At 44.2% G+C, this 24,015-nt stretch overlaps 1 protein-coding gene across 1 annotated transcript in view; it reads right to left on the reverse strand.

Moving 5' to 3' along the window:
• LOC126998790 (integrator complex subunit 4-like) overlaps positions 1-9,425 on the reverse strand; it is a 95,793-nt gene extending 86,368 nt beyond the window's left edge. Inside the window, exon 1 of the mRNA XM_050860834.1 lies at positions 9,274-9,425. Coding sequence (XP_050716791.1) covers positions 9,274-9,327 — 54 coding nt within the window. The 5' untranslated portion in view covers positions 9,328-9,425. The remainder of the gene's footprint in view (positions 1-9,273) is intronic.
• Positions 9,426-24,015: the final 14,590 nt, after the last annotated feature.

The following is a 24,015-nucleotide window of genomic DNA, read 5'->3' on the forward strand; positions in this document are numbered from 1 at the left end:
GTTACCTAAAAACATTACAGTGAACAAGGAAAGATATTTGGAACTGTTGTGTGATCATCTGGAGGATTGCTTTGATGCCTGCAAGAGTGAGGTGTTCATGCAGGACGGAGCCCCTGCACACACAGCAAAATTAATCAAGGAATGGTTTGAGTTTGTAGCAGTGGACTACATACAGGACTGGCCTGGTAATAGTCCAGATTTTAACCCAATCGAAAATCTTTGGGGACTCATAAAGCGACGGCTACGAGGACGTGACACATAACTCTGCCAAAGCTCGTGAAGGAGATTCAGGACATCTGGGACAATTTGGAACCCACCATGCTCCAAAGACTTGCTGAATCCGTTCCTCGACGCCTGGAGAGTTGTCTAAAGAGAAAAGGACTCCCCACTAAGTATTAGAGGCCGGTAAGTACCCCTTGAATATTTTTTTTTAATTCTTTTTCTAAGTGTTACAAGAGAAAAACATACCGCGCCAATACCTGGGGCGCCGACTGTATATAATATTTTTTTCTTTTTTCTTTCTACAACAAAGGAGACAGCTCAAGGGCACAAAAAAAGTAAACAATAAAAAAAAAGCCTGCTACTCGCTGCTCCAAAAAAAGAATCCAAAGAGGTGGACGAAAGAGGGGTAAATTTCGGGAGAAGAGGTGTCCAGATACCCCCCTCTTGAAAGAGTTCAAGTCGTAGGAAGGAGGAAATACAGAGGAAGGAAGATTGTTCCAGAGTTTACCAACGTGAGGGATGAAAGAGTGAAGATGCTGGTTAACTCTTGCATAAAGGGTTTGGACAGTATAGGGATGAGCATGAGTAGAAAGTCGTGTGCAGCAAGGCCGCGGGAGGGAGGGAGGCATGCAGTTAGCAAGTTCAAAAGAGCAGTCAGCATGAAAATATCGATAGAAGATAGAAAGAAAGGCAACATGGCGGCGGAAATTATGAGGTAGAAGACTATCAGTCAGAGGAGGAGAGCTGATGAGACGAAGAGCCTTAGACTCCACTCTGTCCAAGAGAGCTGTGTGAGTGGAGCCCCCCCACACGTGAGATGCATACTCTATATGAGGGCGGAGAAGGCCCTTTTATATGGAAAGCATCTGTGCAGGGGAGAAGAACTGGCGGAGATGATACAGAACGCCCAACCACGAGGAAGCTGATTGAGTGAGAGAGATGTGAAGTTTCCAGTTGAGATTTTGAGCTAAGGATAGACCAAGGATGTTTAGTGTTGAAGAAGGTGACAGCTGAGTGTTGTCGAAGAATAGGGGATAGGTGTTTGGAAGATTGGGTCAAGTTGATAGGTGGAGATTTTTTTTTTTTTTTTTTGAGGCATTTAAGGACACATGGTTCCCTTTACCCCAATCGGAAATGATAACAAGGTCTGTAGCCTCCAGTCTGGAGTATTGCAATTCCTGTTGAGAGGGTCTTCTGTTGAAAGAAGTTGAATAATGCAGAGTGTATATGGATAGTAACTATGCAGGGGAGAAGAACTGGCGGAGACGATACAGAACGTCCAACCTCAAGGAAGCTGATTTAGTGAGAGAGGAGATGTGAAGTTTCCAGTTAAGATTTTGAGTTAAGGATAGACCGAGGATGTTTAGTGTTGAAGATGGTGACAGCTGAGTGTTGTTGAAGAGTAGGGGATAGGTGTTTGGAAGATTGTGTCGAGTTGATAGGTGGAGAAATTGGGTTTTTGAGGCATTGAAGGACACAAGGTTCCTTTTACCCAATCGGAAATGATAGTAAGGTCTGAGGTTAAGCATTCTGCAGCCTCCAGCCTGGAGCCATGTAATTCCTGTTGAGAGGGTCTTCTGTTGAAAGAAGTTGAATAATGCAGAGTGGAGTCATCAGCGTATGAGTGGACAGGACAGTTTGTTATGGAAAAATCATTGATGAATAACAGGAAGAGAGTGGGTGATAGGACAGAGCCCTGTGGAACACCACTGTTAATAGGTTTAGGGGAAGAACAGTGACAGTCTACCACAGCAGAGATAGAATGGCCGGAAAGGAAACTGGAGATAAAGGAACAGAGAGAAGGATAGAATCCGAAAGAGGGCAGTTTAGAGAGCAAAGACTTGTGCCAGACTCTATCGAAGGCTTTCAATATGTCTAGCGCAACTGAGAAAGTTTCACTGAAACAGCTAAGAGAGGATGACCAAGAATCAGTTAAGAGAGCAATAAGATCGCCAGTAGAACGCCCCTAGCGGAACCCATACTGGCGACCAGATAGAAGGTAAGAATTGGAAAGATGCTTTTGAATCTTCCAGTTAAGGATTGATTCAAAAGCTTTAGATAGACAGGAAAGTAAAGCTATAGGGCGGTAGTTTGAGTGATTGGAATGGTCACCCTTCTTAGGCACAGGTTGTACGAAGGCATACTTCCAGCAGGAAGGAAATGTAGGAGTTGATAGGCAGAGGCAAAAGAGTTTGACCAGGCAGGGTGTCAGCACGGAAGCACAGTTTTTAACGCCTTCGCACCGATGTTCAAAAAGCCCGCCTGGCTGATATACGGCGTGCTCGGCCACGTGCTACCACGCGCAGGAAACCTGAGCCGGCATGTATCTGCTTGTCGCCTCCGTATATTATGCTGCTGAAAGCCCTCATTACATGTATCCTGTATTTGCAAAGCAGCATACACGACGAGTCAACATATACCTGCTATGCATAATATAAATTGCGTCAACGCGAAATAAAAAAAAAGCGAAATAAAGAAAGGGGAGAAAGGGGCAAGGGGGAAAGAAATAGAGAAAGCAGATGATTGTGTAGAGGAGGAAGAATGTTGAGAAATTATCAGAAAATACAACTCTGTTATCATCAGTCAGAGAGCTGCCAGATACTCCTTTGTCATCACAGACAATGTATGTGTGTGTGTGTGTGTGTGTGTGTGTGTGTGTGTGTGTGTGTGTGTGTGAGAGAGAGAGAGAGAGAGAGAGAGATAGGCAAGGAGTGGTGGTGTTGGCACCTTGGTGTCTGGGAGAGAGAGAGAGAGAGAGAGAGAGAGAGAGAGAGAGAGAGAGAGAGAGAGGTGGGCGAGACGTGATGGTGTCTGCGCCTCGGTGTCTGAGAGAGAGAGAGAGAGAGAGAGAGAGAGAGAGAGAGAGAGGTGGGCGTGACGTGATGGTGTCTGCGCCTCGGTGTCTGAGAGAGAGAGAGAGAGAGAGAGAGAGAGAGAGAGACAGCCAATGAGACTTCCTAATTTTAGACACAAGGCAGGAAGAAGGCGGTGCATACTGTAGCTCATTTTTTGTGATTGGTGGGAGCAAGGATGGTGGGAGGAGCAATAGGATTTCAAGGACAGCATACGGCGTCTTTACTTAGTAACCAACACAAAGTACGGGACAACTCAATAGAAGAAGAAACAGAATAGAAATATGACGCCTACGTAGGCGTCATCGTATATGCTACTGGGGCTTCATGACGCCTACGTAGGCGTCATCGTATATGCTACTGGGGCTTCATGACGCCTACGTAGGCGTCATCGTATTGAAAGGGTTAAGGACAATAGGAGGCACTCCATCTGGTCCATAAGCCTTCTGAGAGTTGAGGCCAGAGAGGGCATAGAAAACGTCATTTCTAAGAATTTTAATAACAGGCATAAAGGAGTCAGTGGGGGGATAAGTAGGAGAAATATGCCCAGAATATTCCAGAGTGGAGTTGTTATAGAAAGTTTGAGTGAAGAGTTCAGACTTAGAGATAGATGAGACAGCAATGCTGCTGTCTGGGTTAAGAAGAGGCGGGAAAGAGGAAGAAGTGAAATTGGAGGAGATATTTTTGGCTAAGTGCCAGAAGTCTCTGGAAGAATTAGAGAAAGCAAGGTGTTGACATTTGCTATGGATAAAGGAGTTTTTGGTAAGTCAAAGAATAGATTTGGTACGATTCTGGGTGGAAATGTAAAGGTCATGGTTAGCAGGAGTTCGAAGGCTCTGGTACCTTTTGTGAGCTGCCTCTCTATCTTTGACAGCACGAGAACAAGCGTGATTAAACCAAGGCTTTTTAGCAAGGGGCATAGAGAAAGTACGTGGAATGTATGCCTCCATTCCAGAGACAACCACCTCTGTGATGCGCTGGGCACACACAGAGGGGTCTCTTTCCTGGAAGCAATAATCATTCCACGGGAAATCGGAAAAGTACATCCTCAGGTCGTCCCACCGAGCTGAAGCAAAATGTCAGAAGCATCGCCTCTTCGACGGGTCCAGAGGGTGTACAGGAGCAATAGGACAGAATACAGAAATAAGGTTGTGATCGGAGAAGCCCAACGAAGAGAACAGTTTGACACAGTAAGCAGAAGGGTTAGAGGTAAGGAAGAGGTCTAGTATGTTGGGCCTGTCTCCAAGACGGTCGGGAATACATGTAGGGTGCTGAACCAACTGCTCTAGGTCATTGAGGAGAGCAAAGTTGTAGGCTTGTTCACCAGGCTGGTCAGTGAAAGAGGATGAAAGCCAAAGCTGGTGGTGAACATCGAAATCTCCTATACTCCGGCCAGCTCAAACATGCGGCTGTGGCGTAGGCTTCTAGGGAAGCGGCAGTACAGCATTGCCACGTTTTAACCCCACCATGGTTCTCTCTCTCTCTCTCTCTCTCTCTCTCTCTCTCTCTCTCTCTCTCTCTCTCTCTCTCTCTCTTTCTCTTTCTTAATTCCTCCCTTGCACATTCCTTTCTTCCAACTTCTCTCTCTCTCTCTCTCTCTCTCTCTCTCTCTCTCTCTCTCTCTCTCTCTCTCTCTCTCTCTCTCTCTCTCTTAATTCCTCCCTCGCACATTCCTTTCTCTCTCTCTCTCTCAATTTCTCCCTCGCACATTCCTTTCTTCCTCCTTCTCTCTCTCTGTCTGGTCAAGGACGCCGACTGACCTGAGTGGAGTCCCCTGACCTCTCCACCTGTGTGGATGGCGGGCGTGTCTGGGTGTTGGCCAGGAGTGTTACCGCCGCGAGGATTTTGATGGGTTTTTTTTTTCATACTTATGTCAGCTTATTTTAACGTACATTCCTTCACGATATAGTCTAAATATAATTGTGAAACCCCTTACCCATCCCAAGATGTAAGGGAAACTCAATAATAAGTATAGCATTTTTTTAGCACCACTGTAAAATATGTATGCCACGTTTCTTTGTATGCTTACAAATATCTTATCCATAATAAGTTAACCATTCTTCCATACGATATAATACTAAGATTAAATGTGTATGCATATTTGCTGATCATATTTGCCATGGTTTTACTTAAATTAGAACATTTCTACTTCGTGGGCTGGGAGACACGCGGCAAGGCTGTACAAGGGATCCCATACTCTTACTCCGCCCACAACCGCATGTTTAGTGTAGCCAAAGTATAGGATGGAGATTTCAGCAAAGGGAGAGTGGGTCAAGATGTGCTCCACTTTAGAGTTCAAGTAGTCAAAGAATTTTACATAGTTAGTAGAATTAGGTGAGAGATAAACAGCACAGATGTATTTAGTAATAGAATGACAATGAAGTCTTAGCCAAATGGTGGAAAATTCAGAAGAGTCAAGGTCGTGGGCACGAGAGCAAGTGATGTCGTTGCGTATGTAGATGCAACATCCAGCTTTGGATTGAAATTTAGGATAGAGACAGTAGGAGGGAACAAAGTAGAGATTGCTGTCAGTAGCCTCAGAAACCTGTGTTTCGGTGAGGAAGAGAAGGTGAGGTTGAGAGGAGGAGAGATGGTGTTCCACAGAATGAAAATTAGAACAAAGACAGTGAATGTTGCAGAAATTGATAAGAAAAAAGTTCGAGGAGTTATGGCTAAAAGTGTTTGCAAGACACTCCGCCATGCCACTGGGATCGTTAACTGTGGACCCATCTCCTAACTGAAGTGACCCAATTGATGGGCGACCCACCTTCTTATTTTGAATATAAGAATGGAACAGTTTAAGGCAAGACTTCATTTTATTTATAAGTGAAATTTCATAATCAATTTGAGACCCGAGTGTAAAATTTCTGTATTGACTATTTATTCTCTGGAAATTTTCAAGCGACTGGACTGCCTGAGGGGAATGACGTCCAAAAATGGACCTAGCTTCCTTGTATAATTTCCAAGCTGCTCCCCTATTACATTTTAAAACAGTTGGTGGTTTAGTTTTCCATTGTGGCTTTGTTGTGGGAAAGCATTTATGTGTTATATGTTCTAATGCAGCATTGGTTATAGTCTTAGTAAACTCAACATACATCTCCTCAGCTGACAGATGTGCAAATAATAAATCAAAGTCAATTAGGTCATTAGGAATAAAATGTCTTATAACCCCAATGAACATTGCAAGTTCACTATTAGGGATTATTGACATTAAAAGAGGTTTCACTTTTTATGGAGTTCAAAAACACCACATTCATTAGGGTAAAATGACATATCTGTTTTTCAACATCTAATTTCATTAAGAAATAAGAAAATATACAGAACACATAAACTATCAAGATATCTAGCACAAATCTCAAGGGTGTAATTCACGAAAGGGTAGCCTACTAATTTCAATATGCTGACTGCTTATTTCTGGACAAAATATGAAGCTGTTTATCATGGAGACAGTATTTTTCTCCAGAAATCACTAAATGATTGATTTTTAATGCCTATTGTGCACCCAACGTCTCGGCCGCAAATTAGCTCACAGAGAGGTTCAACTTGCTTACTGTTTCTATATTTCACTCCTAACTCACAAAGATCACAAGTGGACAAACTAGAACAAAACCAGGCAAATCAATGTTTTTCCTGCTGTGCATTCCTCCAGTGTGCACGCATATTGAACAGCAGAGGGACTTATTTCTGTGAGGAGGTATTTCTCGCAACACCAGCTGGACCACTGCTGCCATTTCCTGTCCTGCACTACGTTATTTCTGCCGCCCCACACAGTGCCGAGTGAATTTAAACTACCCCAACCTAACTTTACGTAACCTAACTAACAGGGGGCTCGACCTCCTTTCCATTTGCAATGGGCAAGCAATACAGCAGTGTGTTGTATGGACACAAAATATACGGTAAAATTCTAGTGTTTGCCCATACTCCCCCCTCCCCCCCATACAAGCCTGGGGACCTGGTGGGAATGCGGGGTTTCGGGTGGGGGACATGAAATCCATCGCATTCGCGTATTTTTTTAGTGGGGGGGGGTAAAAACTCCCTAGATCTAGGGAAATTCCCTAAATTTAGGGAATTTTTCCTCCCACCACCACTAAAATAAGCGTTTGCGACAAATTTAGTGTTTCCCATACGAAAACCACGCACTCAGTGGATCCCCAAGCTTGTTTTGATAGAGAAGCGTAGTGAACCCACCAAACGATGCTCACCTCACCATCTGGCGTGGCACCGGCGGCCATCTGTGCTCACATAAACGCCACCACACTCATGCCCTCTCTCTCTAGTAGGTTGTCACCTCATCGCAAGGTTTCTGTCCTCCAAGTAGAGTCCGTGGCACCAAACACAGTGTATCTTCATTGTTTATCACTGACACAAGTAAAACCACCAGCTAGCCGGGATCCATCCAACACCGCGCCTTTAACAGTACTGCGGCTTGTGCAGGAAGTGCAGGCTCTCGAACCTCTTGTCCGAGCTGTTCGAACACGTGAATCCTTACTGACCAGATTTTGAATCTGCTTCACGGGCTCGTATTCCCAGTATACAAGGTGATTGTGGATATTGACTCCGCGCCTCCAGAATACGATAATACGCCTCCATATATCAAAGTAAAAAAAAACAAAGTACTTAAAAGTAAAGAAGCCGAATTAATCCCCTTCCCCCAACGATCTTGGGGGACCTGCGTGAACTCGGGGTATTTGGGTGGGGGAGCATATTTAAACTACTCCAACTGAACTTTACGACCTGGTCTCACATGCGTGGGCTAATGGCTAACTAAGCGTACCATCGCTAACCAAGCGTACCATCGGTAATAGTATTAGGTAAAGGTTCGTGTTCTAAAAAAAATAATAACCACGCGTGGTGGACCTGGTCTCACATGCGTGGGCTAATGGCTAACTAAGCGTACCATCGCTAACCAAGCGCACCATCGGTAATAATATTAGGTAAAGGTGCATGTTCTAAAAAAAAAATAACCACGCGTGGTGGACCTGGTCTCACATGCGTGGGCTAATGGCTAACTAAGCGTACCATCGCTAACCAAGCGTACCATCGGTAATAGTATTAGGTAAAGGTGCGTGTTCCAAAAAAAAATAATAACCACGCGTGGTGGACCTGGTCTCACATGCGTGGGCCAATGGCTAACTAAGCGTACCATCGCTAACCTAGCATACCATCGGAAATAGTATTAGGTAAAGGTGCGTGTTCCAAAAAAAATAATAAAATAACCACGCGTGGTGGACCTGGTCTCACCTAGCGTATCATTGCTAACTGGATCGTTGGCAACGCTGCTCATATTGCAATGGCGTTGCCATGTAAACACATCGTCCGTATGTATAATATGCCCTTAAGTACAATATGGAGGCGTAATATCGTATTTTCGAGGTGCGGAGTGATTTCCAATAATTACCTTGAGTGGTTTCCGTACGTTGTAAAAAAAAACCCGGAATGTATGAAATTTCCCTACATCTAAGTAATTGTAAGGAATTTCCCTACATCTAGGGTATTTTTCAACCCCTCATAACTCAAAAACTATGCATTTGCGGCACATTTCATGTTTACCACCGCATTCCCCAAAGTCTCAATGGCCCCCTAGCCAATTTTGGTTGCGAGGGGTGAGTATGGGCAAACACTAGAATAATACCAAATATACTTCATGTAAGAGGCTTCGCCCCCCTCAACCCCCTTCTTTTTTCCGGAAGTCACTTGTTACTACACTGCATTCAGGGAATAAAAAAGAATCCATGTTGTGAGCATTAACTTCGCCAGAGGAGGCTACCCTCTCATGAGTATTATCCACTCTCACTCTCCATGAAGTACGGATTTATACCCTCACGCTGAAGGAAACGAACACACTTTACCGCAATAATAAATACATGACAAGTTTGACAACAGTGAACGAGAACGGTGACAGTTGACTGAGATACCTAGCAAACTTCATTTCCACTTATCTACGTCTTTATTCCATTAGCCTCACATGCAAATGAACACAGATTTATTAACCACTACAATAGTTACAAAATGCGTGCGTGTTGCGGATCTGTACGGGCGCCCTGCGCATTAGGATTCATTCAGAAAATAATTACAATTTCGTGCCCTGAAAACCCACTGCAGGAAACGAAACCGCCAATCCAGATACCCAACACAGTAAATATTTTTCCTGTCTGCGGCCCTACAGCATCACTGCCAGGACAAAATGAAAAGTCCTTACCACCACAGTCTGACAGTACTCGGCCAGGGCCCTCTTCTTGAGCAGGGCGGCCATGGTTGACGGAGACAGCTTCCGCCCCTCGGTCCGCACACACACGCACACACACGCTGGAGTCAAGTAAACAACACTGGAGGACTCAGTGTTGCCAGATTGGGATTGGCTGGAGGGATGTCAGTAGATTCTGATGGAAAATTTCGGGAGAAATTCGGCGGAGAGAGATATATATAAATAGAGAGAGAGAGAGAGAGAGAGAGAGAGAGATTTACATAGATGTTCAGACCTTACATTGGCAGAGCAATAGTGATAGGCAATACTTGATTTCTTCAGTAATCTGCGATTATTTCGATTACTTTAGAGGTATTATTCACGAAAGGGTATATATAGCCTATATAATTTCGAGCTGCTTATTTCTGGACAAAATATGATGCTGCTTATTATGGAGATAGTATTTTTCTCCGGAAATCACTAAATGATTGACTTTTCATGCCTTTTGTGCACCCGCCACCGCAAAATAGCAAGTAGATCGAGAGTTAGAGCTCTATAGAGGTTTTGCAGTGACGTCACGAAATAGCGTCGCCTGCACCTTGTGCGTCGTCTGCAAACCTGCTGGTGGTCATCTCCCCAGCAGAGTGAGCAGACGCATCACGTGTGCCCCATCCTTAAGTCACTACCCGCGGGCAAATTGCAGGACCTTCAGCATCATTTGTGTTAAGTGATTACGCGAGATCGCTTGAGAATGCTGCGAAGCAAAATACATCGAAAAAATCAGTGCTTTTGGAGGAGGAGACTGGTAGACTGGCTGGATGGCTGTCTGGTTGACAGGTGGGTTGACTGGTTGCCTGGTGGGTTGATTGGCTGGCTGATTGGTAAAGTGACTGTCTGTCTAACTGACCGACTGGATGGCTGGCTGGTTGACTGGGTGACTGACTGGCTGATTGGTTGGCTGGTTGACTGGCTGATTGGTTGCCAGGTTGGCTGGCTGTCTGGCTGGTCGGTTGACTGGCTGTCCCTCTGCCTGGCCGATCTGTTGCTGCTCAGTGATGCCCAGGTAGACCCAGGTAGGCACCACAGGCAGACAAACAAGTGAGGGCAAGTGACGACAGGTGAGAACAGGTGACGGCAAGTCACTTTACACTACGCACTCTTGGTCACTTCCCTGCGTACACTTATATACTCCACCCAGCACTGAGCTCTGTCCTTCTGTGCACTTTGCCTCCACTGAATTTCCTTTCCTATTTTCTTCCCCTGCTTGAGCACCGCCATGCGTGTTTACCTCCGCCAGCTCATGTGAATCCCGTTCCGGAGTAATCCCCCGCCACACAATAAGCTAGAGGACTCGGAGCAATACCTAAATGAACGTTATCTCATGTAATAATCTGATCAGTCTTGCCTGTAATATTTACTTCTGACAAAATGAGCACTGCAGAGTCGAGATGAAGCAGACGGCCGCCAGTTTTCCCTCCTCACAGCTGCTATCCATTTCCCCCGCTCTTCTGGATTCGCTGGAAATCTATAAAATGACAAAGCATCTCTCCCGTGTCAGTTAGAAAATCCAACCGCACAGCATACGTATCCCATGACGAACACACAGAGCACTTGTTTAGCCGCCACCTAGGTTTGCTTTGATAAGTGACTACCACCACTGACCACCAAGATGGCCGTGCAGGCCCGCGCTACCCCCGCATCCCCACTGATGACATCAGCTGCAAAACCTCTATATAAAGGTTTCTACTTGGGAGATCCGTACGTGGGAAATCGGGGGTTTTGGGTGGGGAAGCATATTTAAACTACTCCAACCGAACTTTCCATAACCTAACCTCTAACGGGGGGACCCCCATCCCAACAAAGGGCTGCGCGCCCCCCTTGGACCCCCACTGAGTGAGATGGGGTGGGATGTGAATAGGAGGATTGCAAGAACAGAGAGGGAATGGATGGTGCTGCTGCAGCTGGGACTACGCAGTGCTGAAGCAAGTGAAGAGTTTTCTGGAAAAGATATATATATGTGGTGTGCAAGAAATAGGGAATAAGAAGATAACTGAAGATTGTAATGGCTTATGTTTTCTTTATTTTTTACAGGTTGTGCCGATGTTGTGCGAAATCCACTCTATAGGCTCTCCAACGGGTCACCTGTACAGCAAGAGCAAGAGAGAGGAACCCCCCGCATGTATGATGCGCCGGTAAAACTAGAGAAGTACGTACTGTACTACTATACCTTGTTCACTTAAGCTAGAGGCGCCTAGGCAGGTTGGTAAGGTTGCATCTGATTGGCTGCACCGCTCTCTCACTAAAGCCCCAAATACACTGCCGAATTTTGGCCACGAACTTGACGCCGAATCAGTTCGTGAAAAAATTCGGCGACCGGTTCGCCGACATGACCAAGATTCTTACAATTCGTGACCATTCGGCGACATGTCGGCGACATGTCGGCGAATGCTCAAGACAATTCGGGGACAGTTCGGAGACATGTCGCCGGCTATTCGGCGTCCATGTCGCCGAGCTCAAAATCTGAAATTTTAACGGTTTTTTTTTGTCGCGGAATAACTGGCGACAAGTCTCCGAATTGTCTTCGCATGTCCCCGAAGTGTCGGCGTCATGTCGGGGACAATTCTCCGACAGTGCCAAGATTTCTGACAGCTGATCATCTGATGCCCATGTGGCATATAAAAGCTCGGGAATCCGCGCCTACCTCATGGACTACTACAACACCCGGGGAGCAGTGGCCTGAATTGTGGGCGAGTAAATACCATGTGTGGTAATATGTGTGGTAATATGTATGATAGTATGTGTAATAAAATGTATAAATGTGACTTGTTTTTGTTTTGCTCTCCAATAAATATTTTAGAATGAATGAATGTTTACGTAATATCAGTAAACAAACCAGTAACTGAAAGAAGAGATAAATCTAAATAACTGAAAATGAAACAAAGGTTAAATAATGGCAAAATAATGATATTGAGAAATAAATAAAGTAATAAATAGTAAATTAATTATGAAATAAATGAAAATGTTAGTTCCATACCTATTTTATATATTCAGATTCTTCTTGTTTTTCCTATTTTCATGTTTACTATTTATTATTAAAGTATTATTTTATTCCATATATATATATATATATATATATATATATATATATATATATAGATAGAAATATTTATATATAGATATATATATAGATAGATATATATATATATATATTTATAGATGGATAGATAGATAGAAAGAAAGATAGAAAGAAAGATAGATAGATAGATAGATAGACAGACAGACAGACAGACAGATAGATAGACAGATAGATAGGCAGACCCCCGTGTACACCTCCCACCGCGACCCGTTTGCCGTGTCGTGATTAATTCGCCGAATATTCGGGGACATGTCCCCGAATAGTCTTGGCCATTCGGCGACATGTCCCCGAATAGTCGGCGACATGTCGGCGACAAATTTGCCAATAAAATCTAAATTTCAACGGTCAAAATTCGCCGATAATTCGCCGAACACCGCGAATCGGACGCCGAATTGTCTGCGACATGTCGGCGACAATTCGGCGTCCATTTTGCATTCGTGCACATTCGGCGAACGGCATCGAATTTTTCATGCGACATGAAACTTTCGTGGCGGTCGTGATCAACTGTCAAAAGTCGTGTGGTGGACGCAGACATGTCCCCGAACGGCCAAGAACAGGCAAGAAAGATGCCGAACTTGTTCGCGACACAGGATGACTTGCATATTTGCGCACATTCGTGAGACAAAATTCGGCAGTGTATTTGGGGCTTAACACTCATGTCGGACCACATCCTGTATGCTCGAGTGAGACATGTTTCTTTATGCCATAGCTCACCTCATATACGAGATAGCCAGTTTTGATTGACATCATCAGACACAGCAGTGACTGTAGAATCAAGATGTATTGTAAAAACTTAATAAAACAAAAAAGAAAATGGTATTACGATGAGTTAATTGAACCGTGAAAATGTAAAAAAAAAAAATTATAACATGTTTTAATTATGCTCGCTGTTTTCAACAGTTGTTCATTGACTGCAGAAATATATTATTACGTTACGTAGGAAAATCTCTCGTGAACACTATAGTGTGATCAGAATGCAGATAAAGCTCCACATATTGAAAACAGTTATTTATAGCAACATGTCACTCCCCACAACTATCACGGCGCGAGCGACACTCGGCGTGTGGAGACAGAGTGAAGTATATAGTCGCCGGAATCATCCTCTATTGAACAGTTTTCCTGTCCACCCTGACACCCTCTGTAACACCTTAACCTCTTCTACCCAGTCTTTTCTTACCCCTAGCTGCCCATCAATTCAGTGACTGCTTCAGTTCCTTAATCCTAAATACTTAAGTCACCCATCGAAATCAAAGAAAATGGAGCACACGGGATGCGTATACACTCGCGATCAGGTGAATACTGGTGGGTAGACTGTAGGTTTAATCGACACAGACTGAAGGGCTGCAGGTGACGCCAATGCGCAGAAGAGGAGAATTCTGGTACGAGGTTGAGAAGACCTGGTATATTCTGTTGATTTTGGAATGGGGTACCTCTTTGGCCGACTCGGTAAGGAGTGGCTCTCCCGTCACGCTGGTCGCGGGTTCAATCCCAGGCAGCCGGGGAATACCCTCTCCTTGTTGTGATTAATTTCTCGTGTGTTTCGATACACGCAGAGGACGCCTGGGACCGAGAGAGTAATAGGAAAAGAGAGTAGAAAACCTCTTCATTAAACTGGTGGCAGCGGTGGGATCCTCTCCTGAGATGCTGTTGAGTTTCCCCGAAGGGGTATAACAGGGAGAATGATGGCCAATGCTCTCCGAGGTTGACAGAAAATGGAAAGTGTTGGAGGTATGTCTCTACGGGGACATAGTGAAATGGTGCACCAAAATGGGTCACTGTCTAAAGGTCTCAACACACAGAAATTAATCTACATAAGGGGGAAAGCCGTGTAGTGCGGCGACGGGCTGATGAGCGAGCCTCCCATAACCCATTCAGCGAATGAGGTACCTCTTTGGCCGACTCGGCAAGGAGTGGCTCTCCCGTCACGCTGGTCGCGGGTTCAATCCACTGATCTCTAATATAACTGGATTGGTTGATTCCGTACAAATCCTGAAGCCCGCAGCCGCCATTTTAAGATTCCCAAGGGCCGAGGCATACATGTAAAAAAAATTGCCATCAACGCTCGCTGAGTGGCAGTAGCACGTGGTAAAACACTTCATTACGAAGTTATTATTTTTTTGAATTTTTCTATCCCCTGGCTACTAGCTTTTTTATTGGTTAATGGAGAAAAAACACTCGTTACCTAGTCTCCATATTACGCATAAAACAATTCTTTTCCGCGTTGTTTGACTCTTACATCTTCTATATAGCATGTATAATATGCGTTTTCTTGCAAACTACTTTTTCAGTGGATTGTGAAATAACAAATGTTAGTCATCATGAAATAAAACAGAAAAATATAGGTGCTTTTCAATCCTGGACTCGCAACAGGGTTTCCGTAACAACAGATCTTGTTTGTCGAATCTATTAACGTTATATAACGAGCTGTTTGCAGTCTATGATGTTTCTAAATCACTTGATATTATTTATTTAGACTTCCAGAAGGCGTTTGATAAAGTTCCACACTACAAGTTGCTTCACAAAATCAAGGAAATAGGCATCGGGAGTAAGCTTCACGAATGAATCAAGCACTGGCTAAGCAATAGAAAGCAAAGAGTTGTAATAAATGGAGTGACCTCTGATTCACTATTGGTGTCCCCCAAGGCTCGATCTGTCCTGGGACCCGTTCTCTTCGTCATTTACATCAACGACATTGACCTTGGTCTCAATAATTTCATTAGTAAATTTGCGGACGACACGAAAATCAGCAGTGCGGCACTTACAAAATGTGACAGGCAGAGCCTACAAGAAGATTTGCGTAAAATATCAGATTGGTCAGTAAAATGGGAAATGCCTTTTAATATAAACAAGTGCCAGATTCTGCAGGCTGGATCTAGAAATATAAAGAAGGACTATGAAATGTGCGGCGTTAAATTTAAAAGCGTTCATTCGGTCAAAGATCTTGGCGTCACAGTCGCGTCTAACCTCGATCAAGTTTTCCCAGCAGTGCAACGAGTCCGTTAAAAAAGTAAACAGGATGATGGGTTTGATTAAGAGAATTTTTTTCATTCAAGAACAAAGATGTTATACTACCTTTGTATAATAGTTTCGTCAGACCTTATTTGGGGTATGCCGTGCAGTTTTTGTCTCCCTACCATGCGAAAGACTTTGATAAATTAGAAGGTGGTGAGATTAGAGCAACCAAGATGATTCTTTCATTACGAAACAAACCCTACGAGGAAAGGCTGTTACATCTAAACCTGTTTTCTCTTGAAAAACGCCGCCTAAGACGGAAACTGATCGAATGCTTTAAAATACTTAACGGTTTTACCAACGTGGATCCGGCCAAGCTGTTTGTGATGGATGATTCGACGCGAACGAGAAATAATGGCGCTTAATTCAAAAGTAGACAAGTTCATTCAGATTGCACAAAATTCTTATGCTGTCGTTCGAGATTGGAACAGATTAATTACCACCATCAGTGGTGCAGTGTAACTCGACTGCATCGTTTAAGAATAATCTTGACCGCTATCTCCTCCATCTCAATGTTCACTAGGTCAGTTTCAACGTCATGGTGGCCGAATAACAACTTTCACTTTGGTTTAGGACAGACCACTTAGTTTGGGCCTTAGGGCCTGTGTGGTCTGGTTATCTAAATCTTGCTAACTTTCCTGATTATGTTCATGAGGAGCCGACTGTTCTTGTGGGGGATCTTAACTCTCGCCACCGAGATCTTGGTAGCCACCGCACCAATAATGTCAATGGTGTCCGCTGGAAGGCCTTCCTTGATGCCTCCGAGACGGCTGTCCTCACGGGGGATAATGTGCCCACACATGTTCAGGGGGGCAGGTTAGACTATGTCACTCTTTTTAACATGCCAGCTTTTACTGCCCAAACCCTTATTTCCAGGTGTTTGCTGAGTGACCACTTTGCCCTGGAGACGACCATCCCGATCCAGCCTGCCCCTGCTGTGTCCCGGAAGCGGTTGGCTGTCCCTGCTGCCCGGATGCCGCGCCTCGTTGACGAAGTCGGGGCGTGGTACCATACTGTGAAGGGATCCTTTACCGACGCCGCCTCGCTGTACCACGGCCTGCTGGACACCGTCGAGAGTTTTGTTGCAGCTGGCAGGGCCCCTCCAAGGCCCGCCAAGCGCCGCCTGCAGACCTACGCCTCTGCCTCGTACCAGCGGCGCTGGCAGCAGGACCCCGCCGATTGGGCTGCCCGCGATGCCATGGTCGCTGTGGCGCACCACCTCACTGAACTCAGACAAGAGGCCCGCTCACGACACTGGGTCGCCTTCCTTGCCAGCGTGCGCAAGACCCGCTCCCTGCGGGAGGTTTGGCACCATGTCAACAGGGTGAGAGGGAGGACCAAACGGCTGGTGAGTGACCCTGACCCTGCGGGCCGGGCCCAGGACCTGATGCGCCAGTGGCAGAGGGCCTCCTCCCTTGGTGGTCTCCCTGCACAACACCAGGCCGAACTTGCCCGCCACAGGGAGCGGCGGATGGCCCTCGTTCAGCACCACGTCACACTTCTGGATGACACATGTGTCCCCATTACCCACGATGAACTCCTTCTTGCTGTCAAACATGGCAAGTCGACAGCCCCGGGCCACGACGGGTTGACTTATGACATTCTTAATGCCTTACTCGTTGTGCAAGGTGACAACCCCCTGCTTGACCTGTTCAACATGTCGTTTGCCGCAGGTTGCCTCCCCCCTCCGTGGAAAGCTGCATTGATCGTTCCCATCCCCAAGGGTGATGGCACCTTTCGCCCTATCTCCCTGACGAGCTGTGTGTGTAAACTGTTAGAGCGGGTGATCTTGAACAGACTTCTCTATAAGCTGGGGGACCGGCTCTCCCCAAACTTACATGGGTTTATGAAGGGCCGTTCCACAAGTGACTGTTTTCTTAAGTGCCTTAGTAATCCAGACGTAAATTGTCGCGCTTTTGTGGACTTAAAAGGGGCCTTTGATAGGGCCAACAAGGATGTCATAATGGAGGAACTCACTCTGAAGGGTGTCCGTGGAAGACTCTTAAGCTGGATCAGGGACTATTTGTACGGTAGGAGGGCGCAAGTGGTCTTCCAGGGTGCTACCTCCACGGATTAAGTGTTTGAGCTGGGCACACCGCAAGGGGGTGTCCTCAGCCCCATGCTTTTCAACATTTTAATGGACAAAATTGCTCGGTGGCCCTTTCCGGGCAATACTCAGGTCATTATCTATGCAGATGACATCCTTGTGCAATGCAGCAGTCCTGCTCTTCTCAGTTTAGCTTTGGAGCAGCTGTCAGCGCTGTGTGAACAAATGGGCCTTGTCATCAATGAAACTAAGACGAAATTTCAAGCCAGTGGGAGGAGAGTTTCTCACCTGCCCAGTGTTAATGGCACTCCTTTAGCTAGAGTTCCTACATACAAGTACTTAGGCGCCCCTGTCAGCTTCCAGAAATCGATCTGTGCAGAGCGTCACTCATGTTCAGGACATCTGCCTTCCTAGGTTAGCTCCTCTTAAGGTTTTGGCTAACAGGGGTCTTGGAGTCGGCATCCCTGTCCTCAGGATGTTTTACCTTTCTGTCGTCAGGTCCCTCATTGATTATGCTGCCCCTGTTTTGGTACAGTTTAGTGCGGCACAACTTCACCCCTTGGAACTTATTCAAAATGAGGCCATGTGCCTCATTCTGGGGTGCCCCAGAACTGCAAAACTTGAGGTCATGAGGGCAGAACTGAATCTGCCTCGTGTTGTGGACAGAATCTGGGAAATTACTTGTCGCACCGTCAGCCGCCTGCTTCGTGCTGGTGCAGTGCCCCTTCACCAGGCACTGGTAACTCTGCACCGTGACTCCAGGGCTCCTGTTACCTCTTACCTTAGGAAAATTTATCTCTTGTTAGCAGAGACGGGTGTGTTAGAAGCGTGCTTAGGCCTAGTTTACTCCCCGGCCCAACCTGCCTGGCCTCCCTATCGTGTCAGTGTAGACGTTGAACAACTACCTTTCCCTAAACGTGATTGGCTTCCCCATGTCCTCCAGGATCACTTCATGGTCAAACTGTCCAAGTACCCCCGTGTTCGGGCTGTCCATGTGTACTGTGATGGCTCCGTAGATGGCAGCAGGTCGGGCTGTGGCGTGTTTATCCGGGATAACGCTTCCCCCACCCAGTACACTGACATTGAGGTTACCAGGCGGCTGCCGGGGTACCTGTCCTCGACCCGGGCTGAGCTGTATGCCATCCTTGAGGCTCTCCACACTGTAGCAGCTTTGCACAAAAATGTCTACTTGTTTGTTGATACCCAGGCTGCATTGCATGAACTTGTGTCCTCCTCCCCTGCCGACTGTGATCTTGTAACCAAGTGCCTGACTGCCGTCCGTGCCCTTGAGGCCGCAGGTGCCACGGTCCACTTCACCTGGGTGCCCTCTCATGTGGGCATCCAGCTCAATGAGAAGGCAGACTGTCTTGCTCGACGTGCCCTTCAGGATGACACAGTGGACCCTGCACTGACTGTACGCTTAGCTATGTTAAGAATAGACTTAGGCATTATTCACGTGATAGCATTGCTACCCAACTCAGACACTGCTGTGACAATGGCAGCGCCAGCAGCCTCCACTATGTTAGTGTCTCCCAGCGCTGTGTTTACCCCTATGGGCGACACAGTGCCCCTCAGGATGTGGTAGCAATGCGCCTTAGGCTAGGCTATAGGTACTACTGGGAGGTTAGTAACTCCCCTGTGTCTGCTGCACGCTCTGTGCCAGGCCGAGGGGCCACACACTGCATCACTATGTCATGGAATGCCCTCTCATTGCTAAGTTTAAGCCACGGGACTGCCTTGACCTGCCCCAGACAATTTGTTGGCTCCTGAACCATGATGTCCTCCCTGCTATCCTCAAAAAACACCCTCAGTTTGCACCAAGGTAGTGATGCCGTGTGTGGCAGCCTGAACTACTGCCGTGCTATACAAGGCTGGGATCTCTGCAGTATTTTACTTTAAGGACTAGTATTTATTATATCTCTGTATTCATTCCCATCTAGTGCTTGGGCAATGTTCTCCGTCCCCACATTTTATTGTCTTATTGTCCAGGGGGAGGTACCGCCCCCTCCCTTGTTGTGCTTTCCTTCCTACCATTGTATCTTTTTAGTTTCATGGTGCTACCTACACATGTATTAATAGTTGTATAATCACACTCTGTCCTGCCTGGGGGTTGGGATGGCATGTTCCTCCCTTCTCCCTTGTTGTTTACCTGCAACAATAAACTATCAATCAATCTCTCTCTCTCTCTCTCTCTCTCTCTCTCTCTCTCTCTCTCTCTCTCTCTCTCTCTCTCTTACAGGAGTTATCTTCTATTATTTATTCCACTCTACTAAGTTTTTTTTTCATCTCCGGTGATCAAGCCATCTCCACCACTCCACAACCATTTCTCTTCCTAAAAACATGTAACCAACCCCTCTCAGTAACTGGTGCCTGACCTGTATGTTGCATTTTCTCCATTTACTGGTTAATTAACCTCTAACAATGACATGCATGATTGTGTAACACGGTTGGTTGACGTCGAGTCAAATATAAACAATTATTTGCGTATGGGTAAGTTTTTCTCCTTTCTACCCCAATACTTCCTTCTGTTTTCTCGTAGTGAGTTTTTATCTCATCTGAGACGCTCTACATAGCAGGCTCTAGATGCTTCTAGATTAAAAGTAAGACCATGGTCAATATATAATGAACATTATACAGAGGAAGTGTGAGGGATCAAGGCGGGTGTGGAACATTTCTTCTCAGCTTCTACGGAATAAAGACAAGGAAATGCTGGTGTTTTTCGATGAAAACCTTTACATACATACATACATCCTTAGTGCATATACTGCAGCAGTTAAATAACTAAAAATATATGAGTTGTGGAAGAAATAAGGCAGACAAGCTCATTTACACCGACGATCAGGGAGCGAGAAATGCAATGTTTTTGGGTGAAATTGCTGGCTCCGGCCACCGGCTATAAGCTCCGCCCACCCTTATCCCCACCATGCGTGACCTCACCGTGAAGAGCGGCCCGCTGAGGGCCACTCCATGTATTATTCCTCCAAGTTCCATACCGCATTGTATATCGGTTATTAGAAATGGGTTTATATCTACATTTATTTGTTCCAACACTATCAATAAACATACCAAGTTTAAAGTAAATATGTTTTATCTTAGATTTTTATGAATATTTTTATTTAAAAAAATCCATGTTTGCGAGTAATGACACTTCAAGGAATGGAAAGCCCTGTATCAGTCATTCTTTCTTTCCCGATAATGATTTTTTTTTTTTTTACGTTACTAATGAACACATGGTGATAATACATCATAACATTCATGTAATTATTTCAATATTTACTATATGCCGATTTTGCACATTTACTTCCTCCTAATATGTAATATATTCACTTTTTTTTAAGCCGCCTCTACATTTATTTGTCCCGTCATTATCATTAAATACACCAAGTTCCAATTAATTATGTTTTTTTATGACTGATTGATTGATAGTTTATTGTTGCAGGTAAACAACAAGGGAGAAGGGAGGAACATGTCATCCCAACCCCCAGGCAGGACAGAGTGTGATTATACAACTATTAATACATGTGTAGGTATTTTTATCAAAAAATTCATGTTTAATGCGAGTAATGGCACTACGTACTGTGCTTATTGTTAATGAGGGGACAAATAAATGTAAAAATAAACGACTTTCCAACGAAGTGACATTCTGATGATCTCCAGCAGTGAGGTACAGTCAGTTTACCGGCAAAGGCTCAAAACTAGATAATTCCAGGTGTCCGACCACGTCACTCCATGATGAATACCTCTCAATGATTAGTAGTAAATATTTAAATAATTACATGACTGTACATTATGATACATTATCACTATGTGTTCATCAATAACACATGGAAAAAAAATCCAAATCAGGAAAGAATGACGTACTGATACAGGGTTTTCCAAACTTTGAAGTGCAATTACTCGCAAACATGATTTTTAGATAAAAAAATATTCATAAAAAAATCCAAAATAAAACATTTATTTGAAACTTGGTGTGGTTATTGATTGAGGGGACAAATATATGTGTAGACAATTATTTTTAAGAAAATTAATGTAATACATATTAGGAGGAAGTAAATGTGCAAAATCGGCATATTTGCGTGACGTCATGACATGCTACGTACTACGTCATGCACCCATGACAGTTCATGACGTATGGGGAATTTTGAAAAAAAAATCTTTACGTCAATTTAGATAACAAATACATATTCACATGCATCAGCACTTTTCTTAATGACAAATAATAAGGCAGGTAGAGCATTTTAAATACATTTATCTGCATGACGTCATACATGAAAAACATTTATATGCATACACAATGAAGGAAATCATATTATGAACATATCCTGAAAATTTCATGTCCTAAATGCGAATATTTTTTTATTAATTTTTTCTATCCGACCTCAGTACCCTCTTAACCACATCAAAGCGAGCGAACGACAAGATCTTGTGTAATTAATCCTGCTTCAGTCGCAATGGCGACTACAGCTACATACCCTACCCACCAGCAGGTGTATCGACGACCGTGTTTGATACCCGACGTGGCCCCAGGCTGGCATTACCCAGGTCTGGCTGCAGCCTGTCTGCCTGCGATAAACACAGCAGGCCTTCCGCAGGCTGACGTGCAGTTGTCGTGGATCAGTCGCCGGTTGGAAAAATCGAAAATCGCACCACAGAACACCGAGGAGGGAACGGCAGAGGCTGGGGCACAAGGAAAACGCACGTTCAAAACTAATTCCCTGTTTAATGACAGGTTCCTCATGCAGTACAGTAGCTCTCGGGGCACAGTACAGGTTATTCAGGCACGACAAACACGTACAAGGGACACACACGGCTCTCAGCAGGCACAAACTCGAGCACATCTCAAGCCGTCTCCCCTCTCTGTGTCTCGGTTTCCCATACCAGTGATACCACCTGCACTGCTCAGACAAACACTCAAACACAGCTGGTGTATACTTTTTTATCCTCTCTCCGGTCTGTTGCTACACCCAAATAAAGAGAAGACAGTAAAGCAGTGCCACATTACTTAAAAGCTAACCCTGTTTACTTCGAAAATAGAAAAGAATGAATCTTGAAACACTTCAAATCGTTCAAAGTTGGCGCTATGCTCTATAGGAACAGTGTTGCCACCTGCCACTAAAACTTTGCGGAAATCTGAGATGGGTGCCATAAAAATCTGTAGAAATCTGTAGATCCACATTTTAGTATGACCACCCAGCTGTTCATCCTACCTCTTAGGACGGTCGATAAATTCATGGGTACTGCTATAAATAGTACTAGGAAACCTGAGGAAGATAACTGTGTTACCAGGATGTACGTTACCCATTTTTTTTAAAGTATTGCATATATATATATATATATATATATATATATAGATATATATATATATATATATATATATATATATATATACCTATATATATATATATATATGTATATATATATATAGAGCTATATATATATATATATATAGGTATATATATATATATATATAGGTATATATATATATATATATATATATATATATATATACCTATATATATATATATATATATATATATATATATATATATATATATATTTATATATATATCCTAACCTATATAAGCCTACTGATATCTGCTATAGGAGTCGCTATAATTTACTGTTTAGATTATATAATTATAATACGGCCCCAGGGGGTCTCCTCGACGACCCCAGGAGCCCGTTAAAAAGTGGCGCAGGCGATTTTTATTTATAGTGGAGCCTGTCGTGATATTTGACTCTTGCTGGCCTATGCTGCCCCCGCGCGGTGCTCCACGTACTCGATCCGGATCGGTGCAACTCGAGATTGATTGATAGTTTATTGTTGCAAGTAAAACAACAAAGGAGAAGGATGGAGCATGCCATCTCAACCCCCAGGCAGTACAGAGTGTGATTATACAACTATATATAAGGATACATGTGTAAGTAGATAAAATGCTGATACAGAAAAAAAATATAACAGACTAGCTCATTATAAGTTGTTCCCCTCCACGGAAATCTTTCCTAAAAGGCGAAAGATTAAATTTCATTGAGATTAAATGAATTAGGTTTGGTATAACGTGCTTTGACCGTAATTAAGGTGCCTTTGACTTACACGTACGATTTTTTATTTTCACTGTCCTCATAAAATCATACATATATCATTTATTTTATTCATCTTAACGTGAAATTTTGTAGATTCTTCTCTTTCTCTTTTCTCAAACGAAATCTGATTATCGGCCAAAGATGCCGCGTCTCTCTCTCTCTCTCTCTCTCTCTCTCTCTCTCTCTCTCTCTCTCTCTCTCTCTCTCTCTCTCTCTCTCACACACACACACACACACACACATTTTTCCAGAGGTGAATTAAGTGGAAAAAATAGTTAAACATAATTTCCAGAGTATTTCACTTGTAACATTCATAAAGATACCTGACTCAGTATACTCAGATGAAAAAAAAAATATATATATAATAATCGTTCGTAAGAGTATAAGCCTATGAAAGAAATATATGCAGGGGTAAAATATAGTTTGATTAATACATGTACAAAGGCAATGGGGTGTATAGAGGGTAAAATAAATTGTA

The sequence above is a fragment of the Eriocheir sinensis genome, chromosome 2 (genome assembly GCF_024679095.1).
Source record: "Eriocheir sinensis breed Jianghai 21 chromosome 2, ASM2467909v1, whole genome shotgun sequence".
NCBI lineage: Eukaryota > Metazoa > Arthropoda > Malacostraca > Decapoda > Varunidae > Eriocheir > Eriocheir sinensis.